General features: G+C 43.9%; 1 protein-coding gene across 1 annotated transcript in view; it reads right to left on the reverse strand.

The window, feature by feature from the left end:
* Window positions 1-234: 234 nt before the first annotated feature.
* Window positions 235-19,848, reverse strand: part of kmt2a (lysine (K)-specific methyltransferase 2A) — a gene marked incomplete at its 5' end in the record, with an annotated part of 37,531 nt that continues 17,917 nt past the window's right edge. Inside the window, 23 exon segments of the mRNA XM_079673862.1 lie at window positions 235-4,788; window positions 4,912-5,041; window positions 5,162-5,242; window positions 5,435-5,542; window positions 5,988-6,162; window positions 6,260-6,334; window positions 6,506-6,732; window positions 6,815-6,886; window positions 7,785-10,292; window positions 10,592-13,205; window positions 13,337-13,483; window positions 13,570-13,730; window positions 13,884-13,962; window positions 14,057-14,168; window positions 14,311-14,469; window positions 14,554-14,691; window positions 14,901-14,995; window positions 15,083-15,297; window positions 17,403-17,473; window positions 18,376-18,486; window positions 18,700-18,876; window positions 19,078-19,262; window positions 19,451-19,564. Of these exon segments, the coding sequence (XP_079529988.1) occupies window positions 4,513-4,788; window positions 4,912-5,041; window positions 5,162-5,242; window positions 5,435-5,542; window positions 5,988-6,162; window positions 6,260-6,334; window positions 6,506-6,732; window positions 6,815-6,886; window positions 7,785-10,292; window positions 10,592-13,205; window positions 13,337-13,483; window positions 13,570-13,730; window positions 13,884-13,962; window positions 14,057-14,168; window positions 14,311-14,469; window positions 14,554-14,691; window positions 14,901-14,995; window positions 15,083-15,297; window positions 17,403-17,473; window positions 18,376-18,486; window positions 18,700-18,876; window positions 19,078-19,262; window positions 19,451-19,564 (8,030 nt within the window). The 3' untranslated portion in view covers window positions 235-4,512.

Raw genomic sequence — 19,848 nt, forward strand, 5'->3', positions numbered from 1 at the left:
ATCAAAGGTTGCAAATGAACTCTTGTTGTTTCTCAGTTTTTTGAGACATTTTGGTGAAAGACCGTCAAAAAGCAGACTGATGTTTGCAGCATCCAGAGAGCAGAGATTTGATCGAATCTTAGAATCTAAACATTTCATCGAATATATATTTTTGTTTTTGATATAAATTAGCTAGACAGTGCTGAGATAATATACGTTTTTTTTATCATTCATTAAACGAAGCAAGAGACAAAGAAGAGTAAAGGAGACATGTTTATTATTTAAACTATCACTTAAATAAAAAAGTGCATAGAAAATAAACATGATTAGAAACTTTTCTTTTTACACGTATTTACAACTTTGTTTCCTAATTATACATTCAACCAAGTAGTTTGTGGTCTGTTTTACTGTGGTAGTCATCCTTCATTTTGTTGATGTGTATTGAAAGAACACTTTTTAAAAACGGGAGAAAATATGATGTTGAAATCATGAATACCGCTATTACGGAGAGCAGGAGGAATATTGATAAGACAAAGGTATATTCAAGGCATAAGAAACAAGCCTGTTCATGACCCATGATTCCTCTCTTTCGCACGTCCTACAGCCGCTCGCTCTGTGGCACCACATCCCATAGGCTGATAACTTCTATACACAAGAAACAATTAGAAAATTACAAATACGTACTCATCCGACCTCTCCCAAACTTTAACTTGTAAAAGAACAATTCAGGGTGGATGTTGCACAAAATAAATAAATTAAAAGTTTTCAACATCAGCATTATGACTTTCTATAAAAAAACAAAAAACAGTACATGATAAGTACAACCAAAGCTTCGGAGGAGAGAGGTGGGAGACATGAGAGGTTTTCCAAAATGGTAAAACTGCATTTTGGTAAGATCTTTAAAACTTCTGGTGAGTCTCCACTGAACCAAACTCTTAATTTATACCACATCAAGTAAGCCTTCTAAAATAAAATTCCCTGTTAAAACGTACAAAGAAAAAAAAACATTCACTACATCAACCAGAGGGGATAAAAACAAAATGGCTGACCTCAAGAAGTTTACAACCACATTAATACAGTTACATTTCTCATCACATAAAAACCGATCCTTTCCAGAAACAAAAGTGAAAAGAAAAACTGCAGTGCTCCTTGTGATGGAGGAACGTTCGCAGGCACAGCAAAATTGGTACTGGATATCAAGATACGAAAGAATGATGCACGTTAAGTTTCATCTGATAGTACTGTAACACAAAACCATTATAGAGTACATTGAAACATTGCTATTAACCATTATAAATCTGCTGTTTTGCTACTGTAACTAAGTTTGTCTGTCCATTCCATATATTGTATAGATACTAAAGTACAAGAAATTACTATGCATGTTTCCGTATAATATTGTTATGTATTTATACTATAATTACAGATAATGATGAAGAGCCACTGGTGTGGCGTGGTAAAATGAAATCCAGAGAAACAACAAACACCATTTCCTTATTGTATATATGCTGTTAAACAGTGGAGTAAATGACTTATTGTTCACCGAAGTGGATCTCGAGGAGTGAGAGCCGTACAGAGCCCTTGGCATCAGTTAACATGTTTGTATCACCGATGCTGGCGAGAAGAATTGAGCTAACCCAGTGAGAACATGTTGTCCCAGAGACAGAAACGCCACTGCTGTTCACACTTTATTATTATTCCCAGTGCTGAAATGAAACCGCTGCTGCCGCCCAGTTTGAGGTCATATCTACATATCGTCCATATGTACCAAGGTTGTTGACGCAAGAACTGAAAACAAATGTAGCTGACAAAGTATCACAAGTCTGGTGTTGCGGAGAAGGAATATACATTCATAGTTGACCTTAGCAGCTGATCCCAGCGAGCCCGATGAAGGTGCAGCTGTACAACTACCGGACCGTCAGTCACCTCATGACCTGATCTGGGGCCCTAAATGGAAAAGCCTAGCCGAGGTTTGTACACGCTGCACCTTCAGGAAGGAAGGGCTGCTGGAGTGGTCCCTGCCTTCACTTTGTTGCAGAAAAAGAGTCAAGTGCACTTTGCTAGAGCCTCAAACGCTTATCATCAAGAGGAATTCAAAATGACCAAACTCAGTTTTATACCACGGCCTGATGCACAAACTCTAAGTATTCTCAGTGACTATCTGTGCTTGTGGTTTTCAGTATTGGAGTTGCATTGTCTGGAGAGAGGGTTGTCCTATGTGTGTTCAGTGCCCGTGTCACAGCTAAAGTGCAAACCGTGTGGATCATACTTTTGTTTAAGGAAGAAGTGTGGGAGGAACCGCTAACGGCCTTTAGGTGATGACAAAGTCAGCGTGAATGACGGAGAACAATAAATTAGTTAAGAAGGGACAAAAACAAAGACTTAAGTCGCATAGGGGAACCTGTCAGTCTAAACAGTCTGATCAAATATTCGGTCCGGGACATGAAGGCTTGTCAGAGAGACGAGGCATGCTCATTTTCAACTAAGGCAAACCACAGGGAGAGTGAGAGAAGTGATAAGAAGTGATTTCTTGATGGAAGTGGTTTCTTTAATAAACAGATTGGCTCGACTGGGTTTTAGTGAATGCTGTTGGTAGCATTAAAATAAAGGCACCTCTTTATGATACGTCTGCAGAGGGATAAAACAGTTTGATGGGACTTAAGTTTTAAACGTGACAAGAGAAACATTTTGTTAGGACTGCCTTGGAGCGGCCGGTAAGTGGAGTTGATTCTCGGTGTGGTGTGATGTGGTGACAATAAGGCTGGAGAGAGGAGATATCTGCTATGGATCAACAATCTTTGCTCTCTCAAGTGCATAATAATAGTTCACAACTGCCATACTACCAGCTAGAACTGGGATAAGGAAAATAACCGTCAGCTCTGAACTAACTGCCCGCGATAGATAAGAGAGCTACTGGTGGACTGAACTCAACGGGACCAAGCCACAGACCAGTGTCAGTCTTTGGAATCAAAGAAAACATTCAGGCTACAAAGAAAACAAAGAAAAAATGAAATTACAACAAAAACAACTTCGAAAAGGCAGCGGAATACAAAACATAGAGACCGAGCATTAGTGTCTGTAAACCTCTATTTCCTACAAAAATGGCAACAAAATAAATACGATTCTTAAAAAATATAAATACCATCATTTAGTGCTATTCACTAGTGAGTGCTTTTTAAGTCTTTTTTTTGTAGAAAAATATACATTATTTACATTTGTTTTTTCAAAGCAAGCTTGATATTTTCATGTCCATAATAAAAAAGACAAGATAAACAGACAAGAGTTTAAAAGACGTAATACAAATTAAAAAAAACATTTTCCATAGTAATGGTTATCACAACAGGCCAAGAAGAAATCCAGCTGTGTGAAAATTCAATTCAAGGGCGTGATGTTTGGTTCTCTCTGCTGCTGTAATTTGGAACGAGACTCAAAAGTCAGAGCTTATATAATAATTACCAAAAGCACGTTTGATAATAACAACAGCATGGATCTGTATGTTTCTGTAAGATCTGCTCCAAAAGATTTTAAATACGTCTACTAAAGCACATCAGTAGGGTTCTCCAGTCCCTTGGCTGTCAGTCCACCAGAATCTCTAGCTGCCTCGCTCTGTCATGCCAGAGGCTTAATCCCACCGATAACATGTCGACATAGCTGTCAGACCAAAGTCAATTTAAGTACAACGGATACTATCGACCTCAGATATCATCCCATACAGGAACGGCCAAAAATAACGTTTTTCTTTTTTAAACAAATCTACATTTCTACCCGCTTGTCTCTTTTTTCTCTCTTCCTTTCTGTGGCCACAGCTCCCCCTGCTGTTTCGACCGGTACAGCTCCTGTCAGGCTGCTCACTGAAAAGCAGCTCCTATTTACAGTGTTAATGTACACACCTAGGGGAAGGTTCCTGTAAATCACAACAGCTCTGAAGGCATCAGCACATATTCAGACAGGGAGATGTGCATCAATAACATCCGACACTGCAATATAAATAAAAAAAAGATTTTAACAATTTTTCTTTCTAGTAAAATATCTCTTCCCAGTCCCTTCAACAAATTGCACTTTGGTGTAAAACGGAACCGAGTTCTTTGAATATTTTCACATCTCAGCATTAGTGGACCGTAAAATATTTTTTATAAAATTAAGGAGGATGGGCCAATGTAAAAAATATGAAGGGGTAACTTTATCATCCAAATGTAAATTAAAGTTAATATTGCAATGCTATGAAGGCCAAACTGTTTCATGACTCACCTCTGAAGGTGATCTCCCCATGCCAACTGTTAACGAGACAAAAGGAGGCACAATATGTTGGAATCTCTACAAGTGGCCCCTCCTCCAAAATGGCCCTTCCTATTTGTACAGTACGACCCGCGGCCGCTGCCAGTGTTTCCTGCCAACACGTGCAGCAGAAACACTCTCAAAGCTTGCGCCCTGATGGCAGCGGTCCTACGCAGGCCGGACCCAGGAAGTCCACCTGAACAATCAGAACATGGCGGCTCTGCTCCACAGATTTGCAGTCCTCTTTCAGTCGTTTAGAGTTCAGTTGAGGAACTTGCGACACTTCTTGGCGCCGCAGTTGCAGGGGAGCTTGTTGCTGGCATCCTCGATGGGGAACTTGTAGTCGTAGGTGAGCTCTTCTCCACAGTAGATGCGTCGAGAGGCGAAGATGACGATGTGCTTCTGGCCGTCCACAGTGATGACCCGGGAGTAGCAGTTGGGCTCACAGGAGTGGTTGATGAAGCGGGCGGCGTTGCCATGCACAGTGGCATCCACCACCTCATAGTCATCGATGCGGAACATGTAACAGCCAATCCCCTTTGAGGAAAAAAAAAGAAGAGGTTTAAGGTTTTATGAATGATATGTCATACTCCTATAAGTCAGGTTAAAACATTGAACGAATACATCTTTAACTCTTAAGTTAAGATCCTAAGACCTCACCTTTCCATCGTAATATTTCTCCCGTTTGTCAGTGAGGACAGACCGGATGACATTTCCAGAATATTCAATGATCATCTCCGCAGCATCAATGGGTTTCTTGCAGAAAAGACCTCGGCCATGAATGGGAGACCTGTAGAGGGATACAGTTAATTACAGTAATGGTTTAAGACTGCATTTTGTCATGTCACATTGTATATTATCTTCATATTTTACAGCTTTTTATCAGCTTAAAAGATTTATAAATGATTACCTGTAAACTCCAACCGTTTCCTTAGATGTGACCTTGAGCTGTTTGAATCTCACAGCCAGGGGAAGCTCCATGGAGGCACGCCTGCAACAGCAACATGAAAAATGAATGCTGTGGTCTTAAGTGATAATCTCTCAAAATCTTATTTTAGAACTGTTAACAGTCTTAAGCTTTAATTGATCCTTTAGGGGAGACATTGAAATGTAGCAGTGGCACAAAGACAGTATGTATTTACTGTGAATACATAACGGAGATTTTGTGTTTTTAGAAACTGACCTAGCTGTCCGGAGCTGCCCTTCATCATCATCGTCTTCTTGCTGCCTGTACTCAGGAGGCTGGCGATGTTTTGATGCCAAGAAATTGAACATGTCAAATATAGACCTCCTGAAGGGGAAGCAGGTGGGAGAGACAGTAGTCAGAAACACAAACGCACAAGATACAGAACAGGTTTTTGGTTACAAGCTTGTTTAAAACCGTTTTTTTTAATAATGAGCATTAAGTCAGAAAAAGGGGTTTTGATTATCCTGGTCAAGTGAAAGTTTATAACAGCCCAACATCACAAAGCATGACTCAAAGGGCTGTTAATATAATAAAGACAGCAATGACAAACGTAAGAAAAATACACAAAAACTGTATTGTAAGGCATACAAAGAAGCGTGTGTGTGTGTGTGTGTGTGTGTGTGTGTGTGTGTGTGTGTGTGTGTGTGTGTGTGTGTGTGTGTGTGTGTGTGTGTGTGTGTGTGTGTGTGTGTGTGTGTGTGTGTGTGTGTGTGTGTGTGTGTGTGTGTGTGTGTGTGTGTGTGTGTGTGTGTGTGTGTCCCTTCTTTACCTGTGGTTGATCTCTGCACGAGCCGACCCGTGAGGGTTGATGGGAGGTTCCTCGGTTTCCTCTGGCTTATGGAAGCGGAAGCGGTAGCTGCGACAGTGTCTGGAGCCGTAAAGCTGCTCCAGCAGGAAGACCACGGCCTCGTGCACGACTCCCAGCATCTTCAAACCATTCACACCTGGGAGGAACAAAGACAAACGTTAACAATGAATCATTTACGAACACAAAAACGTATCTATTCTTTGTTTTGTGGGGAAGTTAGAGCGATGCCTCACCTTCAAAGGAGAGCTCATTTAGCCGTGCGTTGGAGCGAGCTTCCTGCACCTTATCAGTCAGGGATTTCCAAGCCTCTGTGAAGGGTCAGTATTTCATATTTAAGTTCAATGTTTTACACACACTTTAATACGTTTTATTACATTTGTAAAGAGCATTTTGCAAGAACAGTAATGATTTGTGTTAAAACATAATATAAAGCATTTATACTTTTTTAAAACAATGAATGTGAGGTTTTTTGTTCTCACCTTCGATACTCTCACAGCGGATGTGGAAGCCGTCCTCGCTGCAGATTTCAAAGATGATGCCCTTCTTGGGTTTGCTGTCCAGGCCGGTATCCCTGCTGTTTCCCTCTTCGTCAGGTGGTGAAGCCACAGGAAGAGACGCTGCCCCCCCTGCTGCTGATGGTTTGTCTTTCCCCACTACTTTCCCCGGTACCACAGGACCTTCAGATGTCTTCTTTTTACCAAGCACGCTAGAAAAGATTTAAGGCAAGCATTAGAGTTATTCTGTATATTCAGTATGACGATGGGTACCTGGAACGGACGGCTGCATACCTCTTGTTGGTTGCCTTGTCAGCGGGCTTGCCTGTGTCCATGGGTTCAGGGTAGCTCAGCTCTTTGGAACTGCTAGAAAGGAAGATGGGAATATATTTTATGCAAAGTACTAAAAACAACTGAAAGTTATAGATTAATTCAAGGTGAGATATTTCAATTCTCTAGTCTGTACTTGAACCAGTCTTTCCCCAATAATTGTACAACAAGAACTCCTTCCAGGCCCAAAGATCTTTTTAAATAATTTCAAATATCCATTCCAGTGTTTTCACTATTCTGCAGTAGTGAGTAATACATGAGAGTAAGTGTGGTAAGTGGTGGAAGCCTGCTAAAGTCAGTTTAACAAATGAAGTGGAACTGATATTGTTGGTAGCATAGAGGTAATAAATGGGCAGAACATATCATATCATAAAACAGATTACTGATGCTATTTTGCAGTAAATGTTATATGTGAAGTTTGCTGCAGTGAAGCCCCTGTGTCTTTATATGGAGTAAGCTCTGTGCCGGACTCCATTTAAAAATTATCCATATTGCCTGTCAGCAACAGGTAATTTTGTAACTTGAGAAGCAATTCAGCCTTTTGGGCTCTCTGACTAATTTAGCATTCAGTTAACACACGAGTCATAATGTTGAACTCAACTCTTTATTCCTGGTGTTTTCCACAGCTGTTTTTGAAAAGGGAAATAATGTGAGAAATAGGGCCTACAGACATATTTCCTTCTTAATATGTGTGGTGCATTTGATATAATGTATGGGAATGCAAATGGTGGTTCATGTAGATACAAAAAAATTGATTTGGAAAATTCGCCTGGGCAAAACTTTAAACCAAAATAAAAAATGTCTCAATGTCACATTCTTTATGCAGGACCCTATTGGAGAAGGTCACTGCCAATTCTTCCCATGTATTGATGTGAATAGAAACAAACCCAAAACAAGATACATCTCAACCAGCCATAAATAATAACAGTCTCACCTTGGGTTTGGGCGATGTCGTCCTGCGGGGTTGCTGTGAGGCTCCTCTGCCTGCGCCGCCTTGAGCTTCTTCACGCTGGTTGTGTCTGAGCTCTGCCTGCTCCTCTTGGTTTTCTGTTTGCCTTTCTCTGCTCCTGAAGTGCTGGAGTTAGGCTGCCTTTGCTCCGATGATCTGGAGATGGGAGTTATTCTTCTGCTTTGGGCGTGGGCGGAGGTCTGTGTGTTTGTAAACACTCCAACAACACGACCCTTGGCCGGACTTAGAGAGGTGGCTAGAGTAACGTTGGTGTTGTGACTGGAGTCCACAGTGTGGGTTCTGTTGATGGGTTTGGGCTGTAAGTGGACATGACTAACTTCTGTCTTTCCTTGCTGGTTGACAGCCATGCTGATAGTCTGTTGGGACGGCAGGACGCAGATGCTGCTGGCTATAGTCGTCTGCACAGAGCTCAGCTGTGGCATCAGAGGAGCGCCTGCTGATTGAAGGACCATTGGTTGATCTGACAGGCTTAAGCTGTGAGGACCTGCCTTGAACAGGAGGTTGCTAATTGGCCCTGTGATCTCAGTGGAGCCGAGCACAGGGGTGGAGATGGAGACTGTTCCTGGTGCAAGAAGGCCAGCGGCACCACTAGAGGGCACAGACACAACATTCAGCACTGACCGACTGGGGTTGAGCCCAGAGACTGTGCAAGGTATGAGGTGAGTGGAGGCATCGTGGCCCAGGATACCAGGCTGGGCCACACCAGGAATCCTCTGCTGAAGGAGAGTAGTGGGATCGAAGTACATAACCCCGCCTGATTTTGGTCTCTTGATAATATTTGGGACCTTGCGCTGAGAAGTGTAGAGGGTGCCAGGAATGGTAGCAGTAATCTGAGGGGAAGACAGGTTGATTAGGGTCATGTTGGGAGGGCCAACCTCAGATGGGGCCAGGGTGGGCTGGCTACGGGAGGGGACCGGCTTTTTATTCTTTCTTGGTCGAGTACGAGGGATGGGCCTCTTTTTGCCGTGAGCTGAGGCGAGTACAGTCGGGGAACAAGTGAGAGAGGAGGGACTGGACACTATGGCAACACTGTGACTCCGACCAGCTTCTGAGACCAGAATCTGGGGCTCGTGGGGCAACCCGATGAGAAGCCCTGAGGTGGTGCTGGGGATCCCCGTCTGGAAACCTGCCTGTGTGGTTCCTGTGAAGGTGTGAATCTGGGAAGGGTGGGTCATGGTGCCCAGGACTTTGCCTCCAGCAGGAAATATTGGCTTGGCAGTATTCAACCCTGTGGTAAGTGTGACAGTGTCCATCATTGCTCCGGCGCCAATTTTTTGGGCAACACCATTAGGGACGGTCTGAAGAACGTAAAGAGGCTGGAACTGCTGGTTGACCACGATGAGCTTGTCAGGGCCCGGTTTGATGAGTGCTGGGCTGGAAACCTGAACCTGGGATGGTCCTGGGACAGGAACTGGACCGGGGCTGCCTGCGGCTGCAGCGGAAGCAGGGATGTACTTCTGACCCTGAAGAGGAAGGGAGGGTGAACTCGGCAGACCCGGGGTACCAGAGCTCCTGGGGACATCCTGGTTCCCTTGGGGTTCAACCACCTGGCCAATGGCAGGGCTGGGAATAAACTGCTCAGGAGTCATGTGACCCTCTGTTACCTGTGTTGTAGTGTCATGCTGCTTCTCTGACGGTGACACACTTGGCCCGGCTCTTTTCTTGCCCCCACTCTTTTCTCCTCCGATGGTCTCTGAGCCAGAGGTCAAGCCCAGCATTGTGCGGTCTGAGGTTTCAGAGATGAGACTCCCAGCAGTGTGGTTCTGACTGGTGCTGACGGAAGGGCTGCGTGTTGTCAGGACCGAGAGGTCAGAAGGCAGCTCCAAAGGAAGATAGGGCTCCTCCACAGATATGGAACTATTCACACTACTCTCCACTACACCTCCGCTCTCAGCAGTGGGCAGCTGCTGGGAAAAGTCTTCAAACAGAATATCTTTGGGCCGGTTGACATCCACTCCAACATAGCTCTCATCCAGGAGAAGCTCGGAGGAGGACGGCTCAGACTGCTGACCCAGAGCCTGCATTGACATGGAAGGTGTGTTGAGGACAAATTCCATGATGTCAGATGGCAAAATGTTACCACAGTCATCACTGTTGTTGTTGTCTGAGTCAGATTTAAGAAGGTCTGTGCTGAGGGACAGTTGGGCCTCGAGAGGATCCTGACCCTGACTCTGAGGCTGGGACTTGACCCCGCCTCCGAGAGGAAGACAGTTTTCTTTCTGGTTCTTTCTGCCTTCTCGCGGGTTGCCACTTGTGGCTCCCCCGCTGTTGTCAGCCTCCTTGCTCGAGTCATGGGGGTCAGCTTTCTCAGTGTGCCTTTCTCGGCCCCTTCTCCTAGGAGTGCTCTTTTGGGTCGTGGAAGAGGAGGTGGCTTTAGCCGTGGTGGTGGTGCTGGTGGTGGAGATGCTGGTATCGCTCTCTGAGCCATCGTCGACGCCATCTAGCTGGCCGATATGCTGCTTGCCTAAGGTCCTGTCAAACACGGCAAAGAAAAGATGTCTTATTATAAGAGACAACAGAAAATAATCACAGATAAACACAGGGTTCATTCAGCATCAAATCACTCAAGCACACACCTGCAGGAGACACACATCACACATGGCCTGTTTACTAGCATTAAGAAACATCAGTTCAAAGAACATTGCACTCTTGTACAAAATATATGAATGCAAGCACTTTAAACGTTTGAAAGCTTTATTTGTATAGACTCTTATGGACCCTTTGGTACCATACAAAGCAATCATTGTATCAGAATACTTGTGTGTACTTACAGAGCACTCAGCATGTCCTCCTCAGCTTTCCCTTGAGCCATTTGCTGTTGCTGCTCCTCGTCTTTCAGAAAGCGCTGCAGCTGGGATCCCCTTCCAAGACACTGGTCTATCCCTTCTATGGACGGTAGACCTTCACCAGGGTTGATTATTGTTCGGGTGAAGTTGTAGTAGTAAGGGTCTTTACCCCTCTGTTTCATCTCACTGTCTTCATCGTCGCCGCTGTCCACTGACGAAGAAGAGGAGGTGCTCATATCATCTGCTCCATCCACCTGCCCCTCAGCCGACTTCTTTCGGCCACCGCTCCTCCTCTTCACCACGGGCCCGGTTCCGTCCCCACTGCCGTAGAAAGGGAGGTCTTCTTCTCCGTACGAGCGAACCCCGTAGAAAGGCGTGAGGCCGAAGAACATGTTGGAGCGTGCGCGGGCACTGCGTCGAGGATAGCGCCGCTTGGCCGACCCTGACCCGTCACTGTCGTCCTCGTGATGTTTGTCATCCATGCATCTGTCGTGGTCGTCTTCGGGACCCTCATCCTCTGTGCCTTGAGTGAGGAGGCTGTCGTGGTCTTGGAGCTCGCTGTGTGAGTGTTCCTTGCGCAAATCCTCTTCCTCTGTGTGAGTCTGGGTGTCAGATTCAGAACTGTCACTACTGCTGGCAGAGGGCGAGGAGAAGAGGGCGGAGCGTGCAGAGCGACGGGTCCCGTGACCGGAAGAGACGGTGGAGGTAGTGGTCGTGGGACAGGAGGAAGAAATACTACCCGCCTTGCCGGTCCCATTGGGGTCAGTCTTGATTAGTGCAGTTACAGTAGGGGGTTTAACGGATCTCTTCTTCTCTCTAGAGGACAACGGCAGCTGGTTAGTTGTTGGTTTGGTGTGAGACTGAGCGGAGGTCTTCACTCCTTTCTCCGGAGCTAATGCCCCCTTCTGCAGCTGCTGTAAGTTCTCCAGACTCGAGCTGTTCTTCCTCTCCGGACACGAGTAATTTTCTCTGCCCTTCGAGGATGACCTGTCCCCTCCTGGGTTATCAAGCTTCTCCCCCTGAGCCTTTCCTTGGGCTTTGGTGCAGTTTCCAAACACTGGAGCTTTGCTATTGCTGCTGTTGTGGGCGCTGGGGTTTGTAGCAGCATGAGCGTTGGTGCTACCGGTTGCTTTTGTGTTATTGTTCAGAAGGGGAGATTTGTTGCTGCTGTTGCTGTTTTGAAGAGTCTTTTCTCTTTCACGGTCTTTGGACGCCTCTCTGCTGCCTGTGGTCTTAACTTTGGGGTGTTTGTCTTTGGCAGCTAGGGCTGTAGCCGGTAAGGCTAGGAGCATGGAGCCTCGCTTGACAACTTCCTCTTCTGCTGGTGTCCTTGAAGACCACACAGGCTTCATAGGCGCTGTTGTGGTTGGACCTGATGAGTGATCATTTGATTTCCTTGAATTGGACTTCTGGAATGAAGATTGTGGGGAGCTGGATTTCCCAACAACGGTGTCCTTGTGGAGTGAAGCTGGCATTACATTTCCAGTGGAGCTACTACTCTCTTTCCCTGAGCTGAGCTTGTCCTTAGACTGGGTGATGCTAGAGGTGGGGGTGGCCCGGTGACGAGGCATCATACCTGCAGAAACATCCAGTTCTTTGCCTCCATGTTTCCCTTGCTTGTCCGTCTGCTTGGCGCTGCCACCTCTCTGCTGACAGGTGAGAGCAGCGGTGCCCACAGGGGGGGAGGACTGGCCTGAGATTGCCGGTGCCAGTCGGGGGCTCTTACCCTCACCTCCAGCCTGTTTGGACTGACTGCCAGGGTTACTATCTTTCCCCGAGGCAGAGTCTTTGTTTTTCTCCAAGCTTCTATAACTGGAATCTCTAGAGGAAGGTCTCCCCTTATCAGAGTCTCTGCTTGACGGTCTGTCTTTACCTTGACCTGAGTCTTTTCCTGTTTCCCTGCTATGTTGTCTATGCTTCTCAGAGTCCCTTAACCCTGCATCTCTACTGAGAGACTTGGATTTATCAGTATCCTTATAGCTGGAATCTCTAGAGGAGGATTTGCTTTTATCTGTTTCTCTATTGCTTGACTCTCTGCTAGCCTGTCTCCCCTTCTCAGAGTCTCTGTTAACTTGTCTCCCCTTTTCTGGATCTCTACTAGGAGGACGCCCCCTCTCGGGGTCTCTGCTTAACGTTCTCCTCTTTTCTGGCTCCTTTGCTGGTATTTCACTCTTGTCAGAGTCTTTTTGCGCTGTTTCTCTGGATGATCTGTTCTTGTCCGAATCCTTAGAAGCTTGGTCTTGACTTGAAACCTTCCCCTTGTCCGTGTCTCTGGATGCTTGCTGTCTGTATCTGTCTGTGGAGAACGTTCGACCTCTTTCATTTTCTCTCTGGACTGGACTCTTAGCTGAGTCTTTGCTGATGTGTCTGGACTTTTCAGGGTCTCTGGCAGGGGAGGGGATGAGGGGAGGGGGAGAGGTAAGGGGTCGTGACACAATGTGAGGTGGGGAGGTCACCCCTCTGTGTCTGTTCAGCTGGTGGGAAGAAGGAGAGAGCGAAGGGGAGCTGTGGCGACGTGAGTCAATATTCCGCAAGCCGGGGTTCACCAGGGAGTCGCCTACTGTCACAATTTCATGGCTTTGGGGATGAGAGGTACCTCCTTCAAATAAAGAAAGGGAAATTGAAATGGATACTTATCTGTGAGAATCAATTTAAACTAATTTCTACAAACCATATCTAAATTATGTAACGAACGCCTTCTTCTTTAAAAAAAAAAGGATGCATATTTACCTGGAGAGGGCATGGGTCTGGGGCCTATGAAGCGCTGACAGGGGGGGTAGCTTGGGTGTCGGTTCCTGGTGTAAACCCTGAGCTTAGGGGATTCAGTGGGGGAAAGGGTTTCAGAGCGCCTTGGGGATTCAAATGGATCTGGGAAGTCTTGATATGAAAGAAGAAGAATTTAAATATAAACATCATATTTTAAAACATTCAAACCTGAACTAGATCGAGTCAATATAGTTTACCTGCTATGTGAAGTGGGCTGTGGGCTATTGTGCGATTCTCCTCAGGAGCCATCATGCTTTTCAGGTCAGATTCTATCACTGTTGGGTGGCAAACTATTATCCTACAGGTGTACACACAGCGCTTTCTGGCATCCAAAGTACTCCAGTACACCCTTGAACACCTGGAGAAAAGAGAATTTATTCAGTTTGCAATTTAAATGTCCTCCGGCAGATGTACATTAATTGAAGGGATAATAATGATGAGGTACAAAACAATTGTTAGGGAAGACTTTCAAGTGAATGAAAAGGTAAAAAAAGAAAGAAAGAAAACTCACTGGTATCCTACAGGGAAGAGTTTGCGTTTGCAGTCTGAGAGTTCAGTCAGTATCCCCAAACAATCAATAGTCATGGATCCTGCAATGAAAGTTTTAAAAAAGGCATTTAGACACTGGGAGTAAATCAAGGAAATGGACATTTATCCACCAATATTTGCCATTGATAAACCTACCTATCATCATGTGAATATTTTCAGGCTCCAGTCCTGCCAGCCACTTCCTCCTGAAGCTAATGCCCTCCAGGTCCACCAGGATCCTGCGGGTCACCTCAAACCCAGACACCACCTGGAGAAAAAGGACAAACATAGGAAAGGTGAATTATTATTTATGACAAAGATACAAAAACGTGAAACCTACGTACAGTAAGGTGGCTGCCATCTAAATGTATTAATGAACTTCTGATTTTATAGTCATTCGTTTTTCTTACTTCTCCCTTGATGAGGTCCCTGTGCTTTGGACAATAGACTTTCTTGTCCTCCAGGAAGACGCAGTGGCACTGGCGGGCGCACATGAAGTGGTAGTTGCTGGTGCAAGAGGTGAGGCAGCAGCCAACTGTGGCCCCTGGCTTTTGACACTTCTCACAATGCTGAATAAAAAAGAACAATAGGTTGTAAATGTCCGGCCAAGAAAACAGTGAAGAAAAAGAGATGCGATAGACTGAATGTCTTACCAGCTGTTTCCCCCTGAGAACAGCCATGTGGACATTCTTCAGCGAGCCGTCGTCGTCTTCAAAAACTTCGGCGGACCACAGTGCGCAGTTCACATGGGTCCACTCATTCTGACCAATGTACAACAGCCTGCCACCCTCCTGAAACAGTGACAGAGTCATTGTTATGTTTGTCAAAGAGAGTTCAATTCAAGGCTTTATTGTCATTTGCACATTAGCTACAGTGTAGATATGGCAATGAAAAACGTAGGTCACAGGCTCTTCCAACAGTGCAACATATATATAGAACATAGGACAAATAAAACAGATAAAATTGTGCAAGTAAATACAAATAAAAGTTCCTGACTCACATTAGTGTTTTCATCCCCATACTTGAGACACAGAACACATTTCCTGTTATCACTGACGCCTGGCGGAGGAGGAAGCTCTAGGCTGTCTTCACGATCTATAGAAAATAATTTAAAATAAAATCAGTAAGTGACAAAAAAGCATGCCTGTAAGTATTTGTATATATATTTGCATAATAGCTTACCAGGCAGCAGTGGGGGTGGTGGGGGTAGAGATAAAGGGAGAGGAGGAGGGGAGGCTGGGGAGTCTGGTTCACCGGGGGTTTTGGGCCGAGGGGCTGGGATGATCTTTTTCATGAGGTGGGGGAGCTCAGCGCGGGAGAGCTCCTGTCTCTCCTGCCACTGGGCGTAGTTGTGGTCCAGGGAGGGAGGAAGCACAGCGTTGGGGAGAAGCCCGCTGCTGGGGCACCACGGAAAACAGAGACAGGCAACATGAATAAGTGTGTCTGTGCTAACAATGATTGGGTCATTTACAAAGTTGAGATTGCTTATTGTTTGTTATAACTGTTTTGTTTTTTTACCAGCAATCGACTAAATGAAAAATATCCCTTAATGCAGACGGAAATAAAAACAAATACAATATTTGATGAAGGGTGTTAGAGAAAGCGATAACAGATTTGAAGTGATATTGAAAAGCAATAAAAGAGTCTTTAATCCCTCCAAACTATTATACAGATTATAATCTAAAGGCTTTTACCAAGAAGCCATAAAAGTCATATGACTATAATGTGAGCAGTTTTACCAAGTCAAGCAGTGATGGGTAATTGTTGTCTTGTGAAGTCTCATAACTTAAGACTCTGCTGTCTTAAGTTATGAGACTTCACAAGGCAGCTAAACAGGCATTTAAAGGATCACTAATACTAAATGCAACACTGACAAGTAAACCACAAATGTCTATCAAAGAGTCTTCGAGTGAAATGTGAAGCTTTTATGGTTTGCCTCCCACAATGCCTTGAGGACAGGCAGAGTAAATGGTCTGGGAAAGCTGATATCTATATGAGTAAGCGAGTGAAAGAGAGAGTTAGTCAATGAGTGTGTGTGTGTAGGAACAAATCAAATATGCATTAGAAAATCCTTTCAATTACAGAGGGTTCACATAGCCACAAAGCATTGACTATGAGCTTTGAGTAATTCCTTCAGATAATATCAAATGATTACCCAGTCATCCCTGTAAACAGCATCAATTATTCAATATGACCATTTCATTATTTTTCATGGATGTAAACGCATGTGCACTAATCAATAGTGTTGCTGCCCTCCGTGAATATGTTTGAGGCTACTGCTCAGATGCATACACTGAATTGATTGCATCTTATGGGAGATGGTTTAATTGATCCTGTATTCTCTTGTCAATAAAGAAACACGTGAAGACATGCATGTTGACTTTATCTTCTCTTTTGATGTCTTTCAAAATGACATCGATCAGAATGTATAGGTCTCCTGTGGTCTATTACCAACTTACATTCACCACTAAGCTGTCCATTGGGCTCATTAAATCAGAGAAAGGGTGGAATCGATATAATTACCCCAGCTTTACATCTGAACTGGTCTCGCTCATCAGTCATTGTCTTGAAATGAGGCACATTGAAAGAAAACCACTCCACCACTATCTACTCCACTCAGGCCCTTTAATGAATGATGTATTGAATTATTAAAGAGACTCTCTTTCTGTATTTGATGTAATGGCCTTGAAGGCGTTATAGGTCCTGCTCGCACCTGGTCATGCGTATTGTGTGACCACTATCTTCCCGAACATTACAGACATTATTTTGCCTTTAGCATTCTAGTAATATGAAGCCTTCTGCACACAAATGAGTGAGAACAAAACTGAACATCACACAGACTTGTAGATGTCCTTAATCACTCAAAACGATAAAGATGAATTCCTGATGCTCCTTATTTCCACTTACTAATTCGGATTGGTTTTGTTACAGGCAGCCCCCACATTTGATAAATATTAGTTCACTGCTTTCTGGTTTTCTCCTCTATACAGATGATGGTGCAGCTTCTCCAAGGGAAAACCACATCTTACTCCTCGTTTCAATAATTATAGACCACGGTTCTTGAAAACTGCAGCTTACAACAAGCTCTTTGGAAAGTTTCATATTACATGAGTATTATATTCAAACTAGGTTATTCTCTGTTATAACAATCATAACGGTCACTACAGGTTTGGAAAATTCCAGCACATAACACACAATTCTAATTTAGATTAAGAGCACTTTGAATTTCAAATTCTGGTTATGTCAGTTTGAGCTTTCTTTCATTGTTCAGTATTTTTTCACCTGATTGTACGGCTTTTCTTTCAAACCCTTTAAATCAAAATGGTAAAATATACCTGATTTCCAAAAACCTCAACGCATAACAGTGTAAAGAAAATTCTAGAAGCAACTTATGAAGACAAATTATGGTTTACATAACTGTACTGTGTAAAAATGGCATACTGGACACTGGAACCTAAGTTATTGGTATAACTTCTTGTACTACCGTGCGGTAGACACTCACTTGGAGACTTTTTGCCGTTCCCAGAGCCTGGACTCTTTCACTTTGAACCACGGGAAGATTCGGTCCATTTGCTGAAACACAAAACATTTAATGAAGTTTGCATATCAGCCTCGTAAAATGCATTTGTGGCAAGCTTTTGGCCAGCTTAATGTTTCCATACTCCATGAACAAGAATATTGCTAGGGTGTTTGCCAACCCCATATTTACTCTTGTTTTGGGAGAAGCATTGCCTGCATAGAGTTTTGCCTCGTTAAATTATCAGCGTCGCGTCAGTTTCCTTGAATTCATGCTAATGATCTGGCACCTGGTTGCTACGTTTTAGTATACACGCCACACACTTTTACTTTGTCTGTAAAATGTTTTTGTATTGCCACTACATTTGCCTTTAACCTATGATATCCTTTAACCTAGAGGATAAAGTAGGGCTGCTCGATTATGGCAAAAATCATAATCTCGATTATTTGGGTCAATAATTGATATCACGATTATTAAAAACGATTATCCATTTATTTAAAACATTTTTTTGAACTGTATGTTTTTAACAGTTGATTATCCTGAACTATATAATTCAACTGAAAAAACAATTAAAAAACAATTAAGTTTTTCTTTTTTTATAAAAAATAAATAATCGTTTTATTTCGATGATGTTGTTTTTATAATCGTTGCAAGCCAAAACCGTAATTGCGATTAAAATACGATTAATTGAGCAGCCCTAGGTTAAAGACAATATTTATTTGAAAAAATATCAAACATGTGCATGTAGGCATGTGGGTAAAATACGTATCTGAAAATTGTATGAGGTTATTGAAAAATAAAAACTGCCTGACATGACCTAATGTGTACACCTGTCCAACTGTTTTTCATTGTGGAATTTGAGAGACCTTGTGAACTGCACTTTCATTTGATTTGTTTTTGGTGGTGTTGAAAGGACTGACATGATCCATATGACCTAGAGTGGATTTGAGGTTCTTACCCTAATGAAAAAGGATTTGACCATGCTGTTGGCTTTCCTGCTCTCAGGCTGGCCACCATCACTGTTGATGGCCGTCTGAATGATTCTCGCAATGTCATCACTGAACTCCAACTGTGGATGAAATGAGGAACAGACACACACACACACACACACACAGACTGGTTGTAAAAACAGTGAAGTGAGGATGAAGACTGGTTAAAGGTCAAAGCTGCTGTAGCTTTTTATGTTGATACTTGAAGTAATTCAAAACCTCTCATGTGGTCTCTTGAAAAAGCACCAGATCCAGTTTGACCAGAGATACTGCTCAAACAATGACATGCTTACCACTGAATTGTAGCGACCTTGATCCATCTTTTTCTCAACAGACTCCAGGTCTGCAGGGGAGTCACTGGGAGGTGTGGAGGTGACCTCTGTCAGGACAGGAGGATCTGGGCCCTCTGGGGAGCGACGGGATGGAAGACTCTCCTCTGTTTCTGGGTTCAGCTCCGGAGGCTTCACCGCCTGCGCCCAAGCCGAAGCATTAAGATCAGTTAATATCTCACCATTATACTCATGTATCTGTGGTTGATGCTTCAGCTGTTTGCAACTTAAACATTTGTATCATGCAAATACAATTCAAAACTTAAAATCCATCTAAGTACACAAATTATAAAGGAATTCGTACTGGAACCACAGAAGAAGAAACATCAGTGTGTATCTCACCTGTCTGTAGCGTAGCAGGTGTGAGGATGTGCGTGAGTTGAGCAGTGCAGTGAGGACATGGCGAACGCATCCCTGAAGCTCCCTCTCCAACACCGTCCTCCACTCGGCCGGATGGCGCTCAGTACATTTGGTGCAGGTGTAGACAACGCTCTCTGGCAGCTTTGATAGCAGCTCGTACATTTCATCTGGGGGACAGAGACAGAAGACAGGTCATTATTGCTGCAATTATCAAGTGACATCACTCACAGGATGGCTGTCAGTCAGCTGCAGAGACACTGACAACCGACGAGGCAAATGAAGTGCAACACATGCTGCTGAATACTAAAGTCAGCACTCAAAGTAAAAACACAGTAAGAGTTGTGTGTTTTAATACCTGTCAGATTTTCACACTTGGCATGAACCCAATGGTTGCAACGGCTACACTCCATCATCTTGCTGTCGTAGTCATCATCATCGTAGCACTTATCACACAGTGGGCAGAAGTTTCCTGAGAGAGAAGATGGCAGTGAGTTAAAACCACTCAAATATCAAGGCTGTCACCTTCCTCAAGTTACAGAAAGAGTGTTCAAAATACAGGTCAGATTCTTAGAAAATCCTTCTCTTTAATCTCAGAATGAATCCCAGGTGGTGCATATGTACTGCCTACTTCAAGCTGGGGTAGCCAGTTATTACGAAAAGGCACAACAACAAAACAGGCTTTAAAAACACAGTCCTTCCTTCTCTTGCTGGTCTGTAAATGTAAAGGTCTGTAAAAGGACCTGTAATTGGTTA

This window comes from Notothenia rossii (assembly GCF_949606895.1).
Source record: "Notothenia rossii genome assembly, chromosome: 4".
Lineage (NCBI taxonomy): Eukaryota > Metazoa > Chordata > Actinopteri > Perciformes > Nototheniidae > Notothenia > Notothenia rossii.